The sequence below is a fragment of the Caretta caretta genome, chromosome 13 (assembly GCF_965140235.1).
Source record: "Caretta caretta isolate rCarCar2 chromosome 13, rCarCar1.hap1, whole genome shotgun sequence".
NCBI classification, from domain to species: Eukaryota; Metazoa; Chordata; order Testudines; family Cheloniidae; genus Caretta; species Caretta caretta.
Window position 1 is genome coordinate 2,715,250 of NC_134218.1, and position 15,146 is coordinate 2,730,395.

General features: G+C 46.0%; 1 protein-coding gene across 7 annotated transcripts in view; it reads right to left on the bottom strand.

Annotated features, from left to right (window-relative positions):
- Positions 1-2,872: 2,872 nt before the first annotated feature.
- TPX2 (TPX2 microtubule nucleation factor) overlaps positions 2,873-15,146 on the bottom strand; it is a 37,953-nt gene continuing 25,679 nt past the window's right edge. For 6 of the 7 annotated variants that reach the window (XM_048820831.2, XM_048820835.2, XM_048820836.2 and 3 more), the window contains 10 exons: positions 11,470-11,627; positions 10,369-10,540; positions 10,041-10,179; positions 9,122-9,338; positions 8,498-8,596; positions 7,195-7,371; positions 6,142-6,288; positions 5,506-5,617; positions 4,116-4,303; positions 2,873-3,285 (listed from right to left, as the gene is read on the bottom strand). In XM_048820831.2, the coding sequence (XP_048676788.2) occupies positions 3,175-3,285; positions 4,116-4,303; positions 5,506-5,617; positions 6,142-6,288; positions 7,195-7,371; positions 8,498-8,596; positions 9,122-9,338; positions 10,041-10,179; positions 10,369-10,540; positions 11,470-11,627 (1,520 nt within the window). In that variant the 3' untranslated portion in view covers positions 2,873-3,174. The remainder of the gene's footprint in view (positions 3,286-4,115; positions 4,304-5,505; positions 5,618-6,141; positions 6,289-7,194; positions 7,372-8,497; positions 8,597-9,121; positions 9,339-10,040; positions 10,180-10,368; positions 10,541-11,469; positions 11,628-15,146) is intronic. The other variant, XM_048820833.2, reaches the window with a different exon arrangement.

Sequence of the window (15,146 nt, forward strand, 5' to 3'; positions counted from 1 at the left end):
CGATGGTGTCAACACCTACGAACGGGAATGCTGACTGGATTCTGTTTAGACACAGATTCCTCAGGCACTTGGGCCAATTGTCACTTTGAGAGTCCAAGGTTAACAACAAAAAGTCGCACCTCAAAATGACTTTTTATAACAGTGCTCCAGGTTGCTCTTGAGAACAGGAAACGAACAAGAAAATGCCAAGTGTTTTTCCACTTAGGAACTTGAGCCAGCATCCACATTGGCTCTTGTTGGAAAACAGAGTGTCCTGGGATACTTGGCAAGGCATCAAGCACGCCAGTTCCCTAGCTACACAAGCGTCACAGCTCTAAGCACCACACACTTTAACCTTTATGCTCTTTTCATAGGCTTGAGAAACTCCACACAGCCAGACCTTGTCTGTTCCCCAGGAAACTTTATACCTGGTCTAAATTGAGTGTCGCAGCAGGCTGCGAGGCAGTTGGTGTCGATTCAGAATGAGAACAGCGTCCCTACCTGAATCCTAGCCGCTGCATTGAAACTTAAGATAGCCTGCCTGACTTGGCTGAGAAAAAACTCAGCTATGTAGTCAACAGCTTCTTAACTGCTTCTATCAGCACTAAGGATTTCCCCAGACAAGCTATGAACATATTGTGACAGATACCGTTAAGGGAATGGGGAAAAGAAGGAAAAAATCCAGGCATTGTAGAAATGATCATCCAGAGTTGTGCAATGCTACTAGGCAATACCAAGTGTTGATCTGAAGTTATTGGGAAGATTATGAGGAAATGTATCCTAAATGCTCTGAACATTCAATAGCCAAGATTTAAATGGACTGCCAGCAAGAGAGGTACCAAGACTTCTTCCAGAGAGTGACTCATGTCTGACTTCAGCCCAAGTTAGTGCCACAGCATTAGCTAGCCAACATGCAATTCGGAAAGGCTGGGGGGAAGCAAACAGACACTAAACAGCCCAATTATCAGCCAGCTGACAGTCTAGCTCTTTTAGCAACAGAAAGGAGAGGTTCTTACCAAGTTTTAAAACTAAGTAGTTCCCAGCTACTCAGTCACAATATGGACTTGGTCTGTCACTGAAGTAAAAGTAATAGCAAGGTTAAGAGGCTGCAAACCAGAAGGAAGAGACCTACCTTGTAATTCTCCATCTCTGAAGATGTTGTCGTACAGGATTCACTCTTGCCTTTACTTCTGAGCATGACACCGCCACGACTCTGGTATTCCAGCCCTCTATTTATTCTCCCTTTGCACAGGGAAATGTCTGTTGGGGATTTGTCCAGAGCATCTCTTTTGCTCCTTTGAAGATCACCCAAAACTTGCTGAAATTCTAAAGGAGTTAGGCTCCTCTGAAAAGGTCCCCAGTTATTGGGTTAGTGATTTTACACGTAGACAGAGGACAAAACCTTCCCCATACACATTGTTGGCTGCTTATTGCTACTTGCTGAAGCTGTGCTCTTTTGACATCCCTTGAGCTTCTTGCTCTCCAGGAGTTAGAATTCTGTATAGCTGGTATCTCCAGAGAAGGGGGAGTTACTTACCTTGGGATTTGGCTCCGAAGTCATCCTGCAGGGCTCCCTTTTCTTCAGACACCACCTGAGATTAGTTTCTCAGAAAAATAAGTTTCAGTCTCTTGAGCCTTTTCGTTTGTAATGCACATTTATTTTCTGTTGATGGAATTGGCTTCTCTGAGAACTTTGCCTTCCACTTAGTTGAAGGAACTGTGTAGTATGATTGGAGGGCAGCATTTATGCTTTGCTGGAGTAGGGAGACAGACAGTATGGGACCTGGCTCATGTTTTATCCCACTACCACGGCACTAATGGGTGAGCTGCCCTGCCCCGCCCAAGAGCTAACTCCCGCTCCCAGAACTAGGGGACTTCAGTCAGGCCTGGTCTACATGGGGGGGAGGGGCGGGGGGAATTGATCTAAGTTACGCAACTTCAGCTATGTGAATAATGTAGCTGAAGTCAACGTACTTAGATCGACTTACCATGGTGTCTTCACCGTGGTGAGTCGACTGCTGCCGCTCCCCCGTCGACTCCGGCTGCGCCTCTCATGGCGGTGGAGTACAGGAGTCGATGGCAGAGCGCTCAGGGGGTCGATTTACTACATCTAGACTAGACATGATAAACCGACCCCCGCTGGATTGATCGTGTAGACATACCCTCAGTCTCCTGCTAGAGAGCGAAGACCCAGGATGGAAAATTCTGCACTGATGGCATCATTAGAAATAGTTGTTTCCTTCTTACCACTGCCTTAAGATAAGGTTAGAGAGTTTGCTCTTGCTGGAAAAGTTTGCATGGCTCAACCCCACATCAGTACAGCCTTATCACAGCCAACAGACCACCTAGGAGACTCAACCCACAGAAATAAATGTATCTCCTACACATGGAGAGGGCCAGGGCCCAGTGACCTGAAGCCCTTACACCCTTGAGAAGGCAGCTGAAGCAGAAGTCGAATTGGGGGAAAGGGAGGTGACCATACACACCCACCCCCCGCGGTGAAACACTCCCAAGCCCACTCACAGGGCTAGAGCAGCAAGTATCTCATAGTAGATTGTGTGGATAATCATGTGATATTCCCACTCATTACTTTGCTAACTATTTTACTGATCATCAATGTTGACTATTAAGTGTCTTGTCCTTTAGCATCTGAATGAGCACCCACTGAAATGAATGGGGCAGTTCATACCTCAGCTATGGTTTCAGAGTCTGCAGACCAAGGCATTACTGAATTACACTATTCATATTGAGACTTACAGCTGGAGATTTGTTTTAAAAACAATCAGATTCTGGAAAACAAGGTGGGAGCTTGAAGAGGTGGCCAACACCGGATTGGTGCGTACCAACTGAATCCAAGACACATCTGAACCCCTTTCACAAAAAGGGAATTGAGCCCAGCAGAACACCTTTTATTTTATTAAAGTACACAAAGTAGTTAATTCGTGTACACTATTAAAACCTGGCTCAGTCTTTAAGATTAACATCTCTACATGTTGAGTGAAGCCACATGACTGGTGATCTCCATCAAGGCACAGCACATTTCAGCCACTTGCCTCTGTGAAATTGTTAAAGCTACTCAGTATAAAATAAAATAATGGAGACAGGCGTTCATTAAGAGGAGTCCCAAGTTAGATGCAGGTTTTTTCTCTACACCCAAGAGACTGGGAAAGGAGGGCTCCGACACATTGGTGCGTATCAACACTGAAATCGGTCTGAAAAGTTCGGAGACTTTGGCACGGTCAGAGGCTGGTCACTTGGCTTCACCTCCAGACTGCGGTACTTGCGAACTGGGTTTGCCTTGTGAACCTATAAAAACAAAAAGGACCGCTAAGGGTCAGGTACCATGGTTTTAATTACACTCATCCCAATTCTACCACAGTACAGATCAGCAACCACCAAGAGGATGCAGTCAGGGATCTGTGTTTAGGCACTAAAGAGTAATCACTGTGCTTCCAATGGCCTGGGTACTACAACCTAAGCAGGAGTTTTCAACCAGAGGTCCAGGGGCCCCCTAGGGGGCCTCAAGCAGGTTTCAGGGGGGCCTCCAAACAGGGCCAGCATTAGACTCGCTGGGGCCCAGGGCAGAAAGCTGAACCCCCAACGCATGGAGCTGAAGCCCAGGTCCTTGAGCCCTGCCACCTGGGGTGGAGGCTGAAGCCTGAGCAATGTAGCTTTGTGGGGGCCGCAGGGGCGCGGGGCCCCGGGCAGCTGCCCTGTTTGCTTCCCCGGAACACCAGCCCTGGCTTTTATATGCAGTGGCGCAGGTGGCTGTAGAGTTTTTATAGAATGTTGGGGGGGCCTCAAAGAAAAAGAGCGAGAACCCTGCCCGAAGCAACAGGACGTGCATTTGTAGGAGCCTGCTTTGGTGTTTTTACTGTTCCATTCAAGCCCTGTACATGTACCCTTAGGGGCCTGAAGTGCTGATGTGCCAGGTTAAAGAAAGCAATCTGGCACAAGTATCAATAATACCCCAGAGAAGCTGGTTTTTAGACCAATTTAGGAGACGGGGCCTTGGCAGGTCATTACAGCAGTGGACTCAGGACTGCACTTGGCTGCTGCATGTCCAAGACAGACAAGTTCATAAGCCCAGGCAGTCTGTGTTCCAGCCCCTGACCAGGAATAGCCTGCTCATTTACCAGTTCTTGTCTCAGCCTGGCGAGATCTTCTTTCTCCCGCTCGGCCTCTAGCTGTCTGGCCGCTTCGTGAAGCTTCTCTTTTTCGGTTTCCAACTCAGCCAGTCGCTTTTCGAACTCTTGACGTTCTTTTGCTCTCTTTTCTGTCGCTAGCTCAAAGCTTTCAGCAACTATGGAACCAGAAAGGTTCTCTAAGTTTAGAAAGAGGGAACAACATTGGCACAACAGTCACCCAAAGCATAGCTACATTAGGGTTAGACGGAAGTCTCCTCCTTTAGAGGACCATGCTTCAAGTGTATAAGGAAGAGCTTTATGCATCTGGGATGCTCTGATACTGTATCAGTTCTCCAATAATGGGCCAATGAATGTAGACGCTGGTCAGTCTAGGGCAGAGGTTCCCAAACTTTCCTTATTGCATACCTCCTTCCAGAGCTACCAGCTGCCAGTGTACCCTTACCTTTCTCATCACTGATACGGTGTGTGTGTTCCTCTTAACACACCCATCTTTAGCCATCTGTCCATATTTCACAGTTACATGCACACACAGTTATAGTGCAATGTATACAGCCAAAACCAAACAAAAAAACCACCACACCCCCGACTAAGTTCTGAGCTCAGCTAGACTGGACAGTTGCTGGGCAACTGAAGCACACTTGATGGTGATTGGAGGTGACAGCTGTGTGTGTCAGCGTCTGTGTTTTCATTGGCACATCTTGAAGTAAATTAATGACTGTATTTTATATAACAAATAGCCAAAGCTTTAAATCTCTATGGGAGAGTTGCCTAGTTTGAAAATGCAATAAATAAATAAATACAATCCACCATTACATAATTTCTCCCATGTACCCCCCCCCCCCCAGAAAGATCTCTCATACCCCCAGGGATATGCACACCACAGTTTGGGAACCCCTGGTCTAGGGCACTTCTTGGAAGAGTTCTTTACAAACAGGCTTTTAAGGAGAAGGTTGTTGTAGGATAGAGAACAGACAAAAGCTCCCAGTTCCCACAAACCAAGCTTTGCCCCTCTTCATAAAGGGGAAGGGAAGGAAAGACTGGCAGCTGCTACAGAAGTGTCAGCTGTCTCTACAGGGAGCTCCTTGCATGTGCTGTACCTTATCCCAAGCTAGTAACCATTATCTGCCAACTACAAAGCTGTTAACGCAGCTGCCATGTTAGAACAGAAGATGGGGCAATGAAGAGGAAAGCCCCCCACCCCCCTTTCCCTAGGGACTCAGGCTGTTAAGAGAATTTGTTGATTACGTATTGCACAAGTACCACTAGCTATGTGGATACTAAAAAGGTATCAGCAGGTTTTCCCAGTGCAATTCAACAGCACTTATGTGTCAGCCCTGGACTGCCAGCAAGCCAGTGCAGTGAGTGCATGTAACTCCACCTGATATTGGCTTGCTATCCTTCTTTGGCACAAAAGGCTCCTGGTGCACAACAGTATTTGGATTAGCTTTGAAACACGCTGCCTCTTTCTGCCGTTTCAGGTCTTCTTTGATCTGCAGGGGAAGAAGGGTCCTGTCAAGAGCTGAGTAACTGAAATGCACCCCACTCACTGCTGCATGGAGAACAAAGTTTAGACTTTAGACAATTCAGTAATTGAAAATGGAGCGAATTTAAACCCAGAAGAGATGTAGCCAAGCAGCTCTTGTCTGCTTGGTATTTGTACAGTGAGATGCCTGGAGAGCAGCTTCAGAAGCTAATGGTCAGTTTTATTGTAGCACTTGGAATTCCAACATCAAACAGACTACAGGAGAGCTCCAGCTGTGCACAGCTGCCCTGGGAAATAGCAAGTGACAGCTGTTCAGGGGTGCTTTTCACAATACCAAAGGTCTGATGAGACTTGAATCCAAGGCAGGATAATTCGCTGCATGAACCACTGTGACTAATGAACTGATTTTAGATGCCAACAAGCCAACAAGTAGTAATCAGTACTTGATATGGAAGCCAGACTCTTCAGGCCCAGCTTTGAAGAGTTGCTGTGGCCCACAGTGCCACAGAATTGCTGTCCCATTAGTCCTACCTGTTGCTGCCAATTCTGCGACTTGGTAGCTCCCCGTTCATCTGTCTGCAGATGGAAGGGCTCTGGTTGTGTTGCATTCTTCACTTTTTTTTGTGGCAAGTTGATGTGGTCAAACTGAGGCAGGGGTAGTGCTTTGAACTTTGGTACCTACAAGAAACAAATTCAAACCTGAATAATGGTAAGAGATGTGCTGCTTGAATTAAGATCACCCTTACTTTTCCGGTGGCAAATCTGAAACTGATTAAGGGAAACACTATACTCCCCCATCCTCTGGAGCTTACTGGCATAAGAGATGCCAAGGGTAGGGTTTTCAAAGGAAACTAAGGAAGTTAAGTGTCCAACGCCTACTGAATTTAAAATGGGATTTGGGCTCCTAAGTCTCTTAGATACTTTTGAAAACCCTAAGAAATTTAGCTAACTCAAGAGGAATGAGCATTTACATGGATAAGGTTATTCAGCAATGCATTAGTGATTAAAAAGATAACCAATGGTTTAAAGGAGGAATAAGGTTTTCCTGCTTCAGGAAATGTACCAGACTAATGGGGTTAGGAAGAAGCTTGCTTTGCAGGCCTGCCTTTCCATAACTGACTTTTGAAGGATCTCTTGCACCTTCCTCAGAAGCATTTGTTACTGGCCCCTAGACCACACAGCCCAATGCATCGATCCAGAATGGCAGTTCCCAAACGTCCTCTGAATGTTGGGCCAACAAGAACAGAGGGAGAGAAAAACAGGAATTCCATTATTTTCCTCCAGGGATTTAAGGACACTAAGATGGACAGTTGGAATATCTTCCCAGGTAAAGATATTCCCTAGAGATCCATTTACTCTTATCAGGGAAACTGAAACACCAGCCCTCCCGCCCCCAATGATTTTGTAGCACTCTCTTGAGGCCTTGCAAAATAGGTTTCCAAAAAGCTGTCCATTTTGTCAGTCTACATGAGCAGTTTTGCTTGAACATGAAACCCCACAAGCATTTCTGCCAGAAGCAAGAAACGGGATTTTTTTTTTTTTTTTTTGGAAACAGAGTAATTAAAGACATTTCCCAGCACTCACCTCCTCTTTCTGCAGCTCTTCTATTTTTTTCTCCTTTTGCACCCACCTCTCTCTGTCACGAGAGTCAAAAGAGAAGGGGCACACTTCTACATGCCTCTGCTCGGGGGCTTTAGGTTTGAAGGGCACTCCATAGTGTGGCATGGGGTTAGCTTTGATCACCGGGACCACCTCCTCTCCCTAAAGAGAGATCAGCATTAGGAGACAGGCTGAGAAACACAAGAGATACACTCATCCTCTGACCAGTGTTCTTTGATGGCAGATTTAGGACTCTTGGTGATGGGAGATTCGTAGTGTTGCTACAAGTGAAGGGCTTAAGACCGGCACGTTGTCCTCTCCTACTAACAGGCACAGTACAGCGTAACAGACTGCTACAGGAATAACAACGCAGAGGCGTCCAATGAAGTGAGCTGTAGTTCACAAAAGCTTATGCTCAAATAAATTGGTTAGTCTCTAAGGTGCCACAAGTACTCCTTTTCTTTTAACGCAGGTATCAGTCTTGAGGCTTCTTGGGAAACAAGCAAGATTTTGCATTGTTCATAGTATTACTAAGTTCTACTTTTACTTTTTCAATTTCCAAGTCAAATCCAATAGGCTGTGTGGGCTCTTTCACAGGGGTTTCTTGGGCAGGATTGGCCCACCCTCTATGATCCTTGGATTAAGCTCCTGAGCTTTGAATTTGTATCTGCATGAAGAATGAGGGGACAATAATCTACAGAGAACAAGGCAGAGAACAGTCACAAGGTTGGACTGTAGTTTCTCCATCCACCCTCAAGGGCCCTGGGTCTCCCCAGGTAGACCGTGGTAGCACCAAGGTGTTTCAGCCAAAAAGGCCTTCACCCTGCTTATGAAGAAGCTCCCCTTGCCCTGAGAATAACTGTAGGGAAAAATACAAATCTTGAACACCCACCTCCCTCCCCAGCAGATTAGCATCAGGGCCAGAGTCCTCACTCCTCAAGAAGGCTATAAGCCATGTAGTTTTCCCCAAGAAGACAAAGTTAGTGGCAGCAGCAAGGGGCATACCTTCAGTACCTCAGGAGCCCAAACAATGTCCCTTAAAATAAAAGGTCTACTCAGTTAAATGTATTTTCTAAAGAGGATTTGATTTCTCTGTAGGACAGATAAAAGTGATTCCCTTTGGGAGGTAATGGCCATGGGAAAGAAGGCTAATTGGGGGTCTCTCCATTTAGTCATTTAACCAGAACACCCATTACTGCTTATGAAGTCACTGCTGGTTGGCTATGGGAAGGGTAGGGTCCCAGGTGCCACATGCTATGGAGCCCAGAAACCATCCCAAATTAGTTACCTTTTCTTCCTCTCTAGTAGGCATTCGGACTCTGTTCTTCAGTGCAAAGGCTGGGGATTTAGGAACTGTAACAGGAAGGGGCTTCTTTTCTGGAACACCCTGTCAGGAGGAGATACTAAAGTGAGAATTTAGCCCTGACTAGGCAATACTTCACAGGAGCACGCTGGCATAAATTAACCCACTGTAGTTCTTAGAATCATAGAATATTAGGGTTGGAAGGGACCTCAGGAGGTCATCTAGTCCAACCCCCTGCTCAAAGCAGGACCAATCCCCAATTTTTTTTGCCTCAGATCCCTAAATGGCCCCCTCAAGGATTGAACTCACAACCCCGGGTTTAGCAGGCCAATGCTCAAACCACTGAGCTATCCCTCCCCCCAAAAAATAAGAAAGAAAAAAAAATTAAAGGGACTGGATAGTCATAGGTAGGGCTCTGTGTCTGTGATGACGATAGTCATAAGTTGGAGCTTTGTGTCTGATGTGAAGTGATATTTGGAGCTCTTTGGTAGACACTAACTGCAGTACAGCACCATAGAGAAATATGGAACTATGCTCTGAAATGGAAGCTTACTTCTACTTCAGATGTTCTCATTTCTTGAGCGGACCTTGTGTTGCTAGAGTTCTTACCACAACATCCTCCAAGATTTTAGCTGGACATGGCCTGGAATGGAATTCAAAATGCTCTTCCTTCTGCTGCTTCTTGCTCTCTCGCTCCTGAATCCTTTTTTCAATTTCCAAGTCAAATCCAATAGGCTGTGTGGGCTCTTTCACAGGGGGTTTCTTGGGCAGGATTGGCCCACCCTCTATGATCCTTGGATTAAGCTCCTGAGCTTTGAATTTGTATCTGCATGAAGAATGAGGGGACAATAATCTACACAGAGAACAAGGCAGAGAACAGTCACAAGTAGTTTCTCCCTTGCCACAACAGCAGAAATCAGCAACAGTGACCAACAGTTGAGCCTTGCATACTTCACCTTATGCATAGCTCCACTTCCTTACTAGGAGTCAGCAAGGATCAACTAAGCCACTCACCACATTTTGAACGTGGAGTTCCCCAGGCTCAACCTTACCCACTGTATTAAGTGACTACGTGTTTTTACTTTAGAATTCAACTACCAAAAAGAAAAAACCACCAGTCTGGTTGTAGGAGAGTTTATACTGCACGTGGTGATTGTACTTGCTTATTAGGGGAGTGTTACTAAAAGTAACTCTTGACTAAGAGTTAGAGTCCTTTCCATTTTCCATATCTACATTAAATTATCAATCCTATATCCTTTTGCTTTAAATTTAGATACATAAAGCCCATTTATACTATTGTTTATAGCTTTACACAAGACTCTTCCTCAGAAGCGGTAGTTTAGCACCTGGAGACTTTTGGGTTGGTTAAAGGTTGCTCTATGACAGTGTTAAGGAAAAGTTAGCACATGTGACTCCATTTTGGTTTGGGGCCCACCATTGTCTAAAAGCAAGCACATCATGCACCAGGAGGAGTGTTCCTTAGATAACACATAGGATATTTCAGTGTCCAAACAATGCTTCTACTTACTGTCGGAGCTTCTCTATTTCCTCTGCCTCCAACTCAGCTGCACTCTTGCAAGTTACAGGTCTGAAGCGCTGTCTTGTTTGAAGCAGTGGAGTTTTGGGCTGTGTAAGCCTGGCCTTCAGCGGCTTTACTGGAATTGGACCTACAAATCCAAACCACAGAAACTAGCAATTAATAGCTGGAACTGAAACAGACACAAATTTTAATTACAGCAGACAGCCAGGCTCAGAGACACTCACACAAAGTAGGCAGATCCTTAACAAATTATTGCTTCCTGCTCCCGTTATCTTGGTACACAAGTTACCAGCTAGCCCACTTTGCTAAAGCTTACTTTCATTGGTCCTCCTGCTCCTCAAATGGTAACGAGAGGGAGTGCATTTCTGGAAGTTTTCAATCTGCTGAGCAAGGGGGACATACTCTGATGTAGTTTCATCAAATTTCCTTTTGTTGCCACAGGAGAGATTGAAAGGTTTGGGGACAGTGGGCCCCTTCACCACTCGTGCCTGGAAAGAGAAGTTGCTGGTCATTGTTACAATCTAAACAAGGCACCCCACAAAAGCTTCACTCTTACACCAGTGTAAGACATCCATCTTCCAGCTAGTAAGGGAAAGTGTCAATGCTTAACATGTAACAAGACAGGAGGGAGGCTTTGTACAATTGTTCATTTAATCCTCTATGCCAACTGATTAAAGCATTCTAATCTCCTCCTTCAATATGTTCTAGTCTGCCACCTCAGATACTGTAGTAATATCTTCAGCTTATATTAAATGAACCCCCTGAAGCGCTCTCCTCCCAAAACTACTTTAACAGCAAGAAGAGAGAAGAGAATCCATGCAGAGATGAGAGCACTGCTCCCACTGATTTGAACAGATGTGCACACTCAGCACTGCTGAGGATAGACCCTACTGCATTGATAATCAGATGTAGCTAAATAAACAGACTCCAGGTTGGAAACAGAATCCTTGGTATGTTACTAGGGATGAGGACTTGTAATAGCCTTGCTGATAAGGAATCACCTGTAAGGGAAGAATACTTAGTTCCCACCTCAGAGATCTGAAGAGTAGGTGTACTGGGGAAGGCATACTACTCTATTTTCAGAGGATCCTCTTTTTGGAGCCTCATGGGAACTCAACCTGTTGGAGTAATAGATGGGATTCCAGATTCCACTTACACAACTTGAGAGCTGACTGGACATACGACAAGCTCTGGGATGGGCCAGATTGGAAACTCTGCAGAGATGCTGACAGCCAGCATGGTGATGCTCAGTAAGACCACAGCACCTCTATTAGTCTGTCACATCCCACATGACCTCTTACATTCACACCCAGTGAATTACAGACAGAAAATCCCACACTAGCAAACAGTAGAACAGGAAGAGCCACCAATAGATTTAGAACAATCAGGTAGCACCCTTGCTGCCCTATCCTCTCACCGGAGATGCAGGGTGCTTTCTCAGTGCTGCTATGAAATCCAGCTTCTTGTATTCATTCCCAGGTTGGCTTTCTGTGTGCTGTTTAATCCTCTCATCTGTGCAGAAATGGAAGTCAACTGGCTTTGTTACCTGGCCCGTGGTTTTCTTCGCAGGTTGTCCTAAAAAGGAGAAAACCCCATGAGACTGATACCGAGGAGGAGCAGTTTATGTTCGTCCAAACCTGTGCTCTCTAAGCAGTTATGTGCATTATATCAGGCCTGCAAACTCCTCTTCAGCCCTTTATATTTCACAAGATAATTAAGCTTTGTTTCCAGGTAGATTTGTGGCCCAATACACTTTAGGCATGCTATTTGATATGGTTCCAGAAACATGCTGTTAAGAATGTGGAAAATCTGTTTTTGTGGATGTGTCTACCTCTGTCCATTCAATTATGGTCATGCCATCTGCTACATGGTGCAGAGATCTGACAGACCCAAGCAGAGTTACATCTGCAAGAAGGCAGACGATGGTTGTAGCCAGCCCAAACCCAACACTTAAATACTAAAGAACCTGGGAAATGGTTAAAAGCTTCAGTCCTGAAACTATGGGGAAGAGGAGGGTCTGGAGACTAAGGCCTACAGTGAAACTAATGCAGATTAAGGTAAGGTGTGAATTTAAAGCAGAGTAGCCATTCCTCACTAACTCCCTGTATGAGTGCTCTTATCCTAGATTAACCCAATCCACTTCCAAAGTGGATTACACTAATATGGAATAAAGCCCTTATTCCAGAAATCAGAGTATCCACACAGGGAGCCATAGTTTGGGCTGCGAAACATTCACCAAAGTCACGGTTTCCGTGACTTTCTGCAACCTCTATGAATTTTGCAGCTCTGGAGCAGCTGACCCCAGGACCACCCCAGCATCTGGGGAAGCCCCAGGGCAAAGCCGCCATGGAGGAAACCGTCCGGAGCAGCCAGAGCAGCAGCAGGGATGTGGGCGTGCATGGATTGTTGTGGGGTGGCCCCACCCCCCAACAACTGGATCCTTCCCCAACAAATCATGTTCATCTATGTGTCTGATAATTATGTTCTTTACTATAGTTTCAACTAGTTTGCCTGCTACTGAAGTTAGGCTCACCAGCCTGTAATTGCCAGGATTGCATCTAGAGCCTTTTTTAAAAAATTGGTGTCACATTAGCTATCCTCCTGTCATCTCGTACATAAGCAGATTTAAATGATAGGTTACATACCACAATCAGTAGTTCTGCAATGTCACATTTGAGTTCCTTCAGAACCTACCATCTGGGCCTGGTGATTTATTACTGTTTAATTCATCAATTTGTTCCAAAACCTCCTCTAATGACACCTCAATCTGGGACAGCTCCTCAGACTTGTTACCTAAAAAGAATGGCTCAGGTTTGGGAATCTCCCTCACATCCTCAGCTCTGAAGACTGATGCAAAGAATTAATTTAGTTTCTCCACAATGGCTTTATCTTCCTTGAGTGCTCCTTTAGCATCTCGATCATTCCGTGGCCCTACTGGTTGTTTAACAGGCTTTCTGATTTACTTAATTTTTTTGTTAGTACTTTTTGAGTCTCTGACTAGCTGTTCTCCAAATTCTTTTTTGGACTAAATTATATATTGTGACAAAGTTCCTCCTCTGCCTTGGTAGGTCCTGTGCTTATTGGCAGATTTGCTCGCCTCAGAGGTTTATGGCAGCCCTCAGTTTGGCCACTTTCGTGGCTCAAATCTGCCATTCACTCAGTTAGCCTTATCCCTGGCCAGCATGGGGAAGAGGAAGAACAACAATCCCAGCAGTCTCTGTTGATCTACCTAGTGGATCGGGGAACAGGCCAGAGACCTTCCCCTCTGGTGGAACCCACAGTCCAGGTCAGCTCCTCTGGTATCAAGTAGGGAGTTGGGGGGATGGAGGGATGGGGGGAACCCGGGTCCACTCTCTACTCCGGGTTCCAGCCCAGGGCCCTGTGGATTGCAGCTGTCTACAGTGCAATCCACAGCACTGTAACAGCTGCGTGACAGCTACAACTCCCTGGGCTACTTCCCCATGGCCTCCTCCCAACACCTTCTTTATTCTCACCACAGGACCTTCCTCCTGATGTCTGGTAATGCTTGTACTTCTCAGTCTTCCAGTAGTACGCCTTCTCACTCTCAGCTTCTTGCGCCTCTTGCTCCCAGCTCCTTGCACGCACCACAAACTGAAGTGAGCTCCTTTTTAAACCCAGGTGCCCTAATTAGCCTGCTTGTCTTAATTGATTCTAGCAGCTTCTTGATTGGCTGCAGGTGTTCTAATCAGCTTCTCCGCCTTAATTGTTTCCAGAAAGTTCCAGATTGTTCTAGAACCTTCCCTGTTACCTTACCCAGGGAAAAGGGACCTACTTAACCTGGGGTTAATATATCTGCCTTCTATCACTCTCCTGGAGACATCTGGCCTGACCATGTCACAATACTTATACTTCACTTTCCAGAGTTTATGCTCCTTTCTAGTTTCCTCAGTAGAATTTAACTTCCACTTTTTAATGGATGCCTTTTTGCCTCCGTTTCTTTTACTTTGTTTAGCCACGATGGTGCTTTTTTGGTCCTCTTACTATGTTTTTTAGTTTGCACCTGTAGGGCCCACACACAGGGACTTACAGTGCAGTACTCTGGTGCACGCTGATACACCGCTGTGATCTGAACTGTGGTATAGTGGAGATAAGACAAGAGTCCTCAGAAAGCAGGGATACCAGGGTTAAGTCAGGACTATTAACAGTTTGTCTACAGATAGACACTCAGGAAAATTAATCCAAATTAAAGGTGTGAATTTAAAAAATGGATTTGTTAAATTGCATTGGATGGAGTATCCCCTCTCTACCATGCGGAGCACCCAGCGGTCCGAAGTGATATGGGACCATGCATGGTAGAAAGGGGATAGTCAGGACAAAAAGATAAGGCGGGGTGGATCCAGTTCTTGCTCTGGTGAGCCGTCCTCAACCACCCCTTCAAAAGGCCCGTCTCTGGCCAGAAGGAGGCTTGGGTTGGCCAGAGTCCTGGCCTGAGGTCAGGTGCGGCCTTTTCCTGCTGCTCCTATTCCTCCTCCAGGAACTGTCCTGACAATTCTGTTGGTAGAACCTCAGAGGAGGTTGTGGCCTGAAGTGCTTCCGCTGAGTGGCGGGAGTGTGTGGACCCAAGGATTTGAGGGCGGCTCTAGAAAGCTTTCAGGCTATGTAGCCTTTTATCTGTCTTCTCGGCAAAAAGTCACACCCTCAAAGGGGAGGTCCTGTATGGTCTGCTGGACTGAGCATGGGAGACCAGAGACCTGGATCCAGGAGCCCCTTCTCATGGCCACCCCTGTAGCCATGACTCTCATGGTAGCATCAGCACCGTCCACCACAGCCTGGAGGGAAACTCAGGAGATTAGCTTGCCCTCTTCAACCAAGGCCGAAGACTCGGCACGGGAGCCTAGGGGGAGTAGCTCCGTAAATTATGCCATTGCCACACAGGTATAATAAGAGTACCGCCTGACAACAGCCTGTTGGTTGGAAATATGGAGTTGAAAGCCACCCATACAACAGACCTTTCTCCCAAAAAGGTAGAGTTTTTTTTAGCCTCCCTGTTTTTGGGAAAGGTGCCTTGGAAGCCTTGCCGATTGCACTGATTGGCAGCGTCCACAACAAGGGAATCAGGCTGTGGGTGGGAAT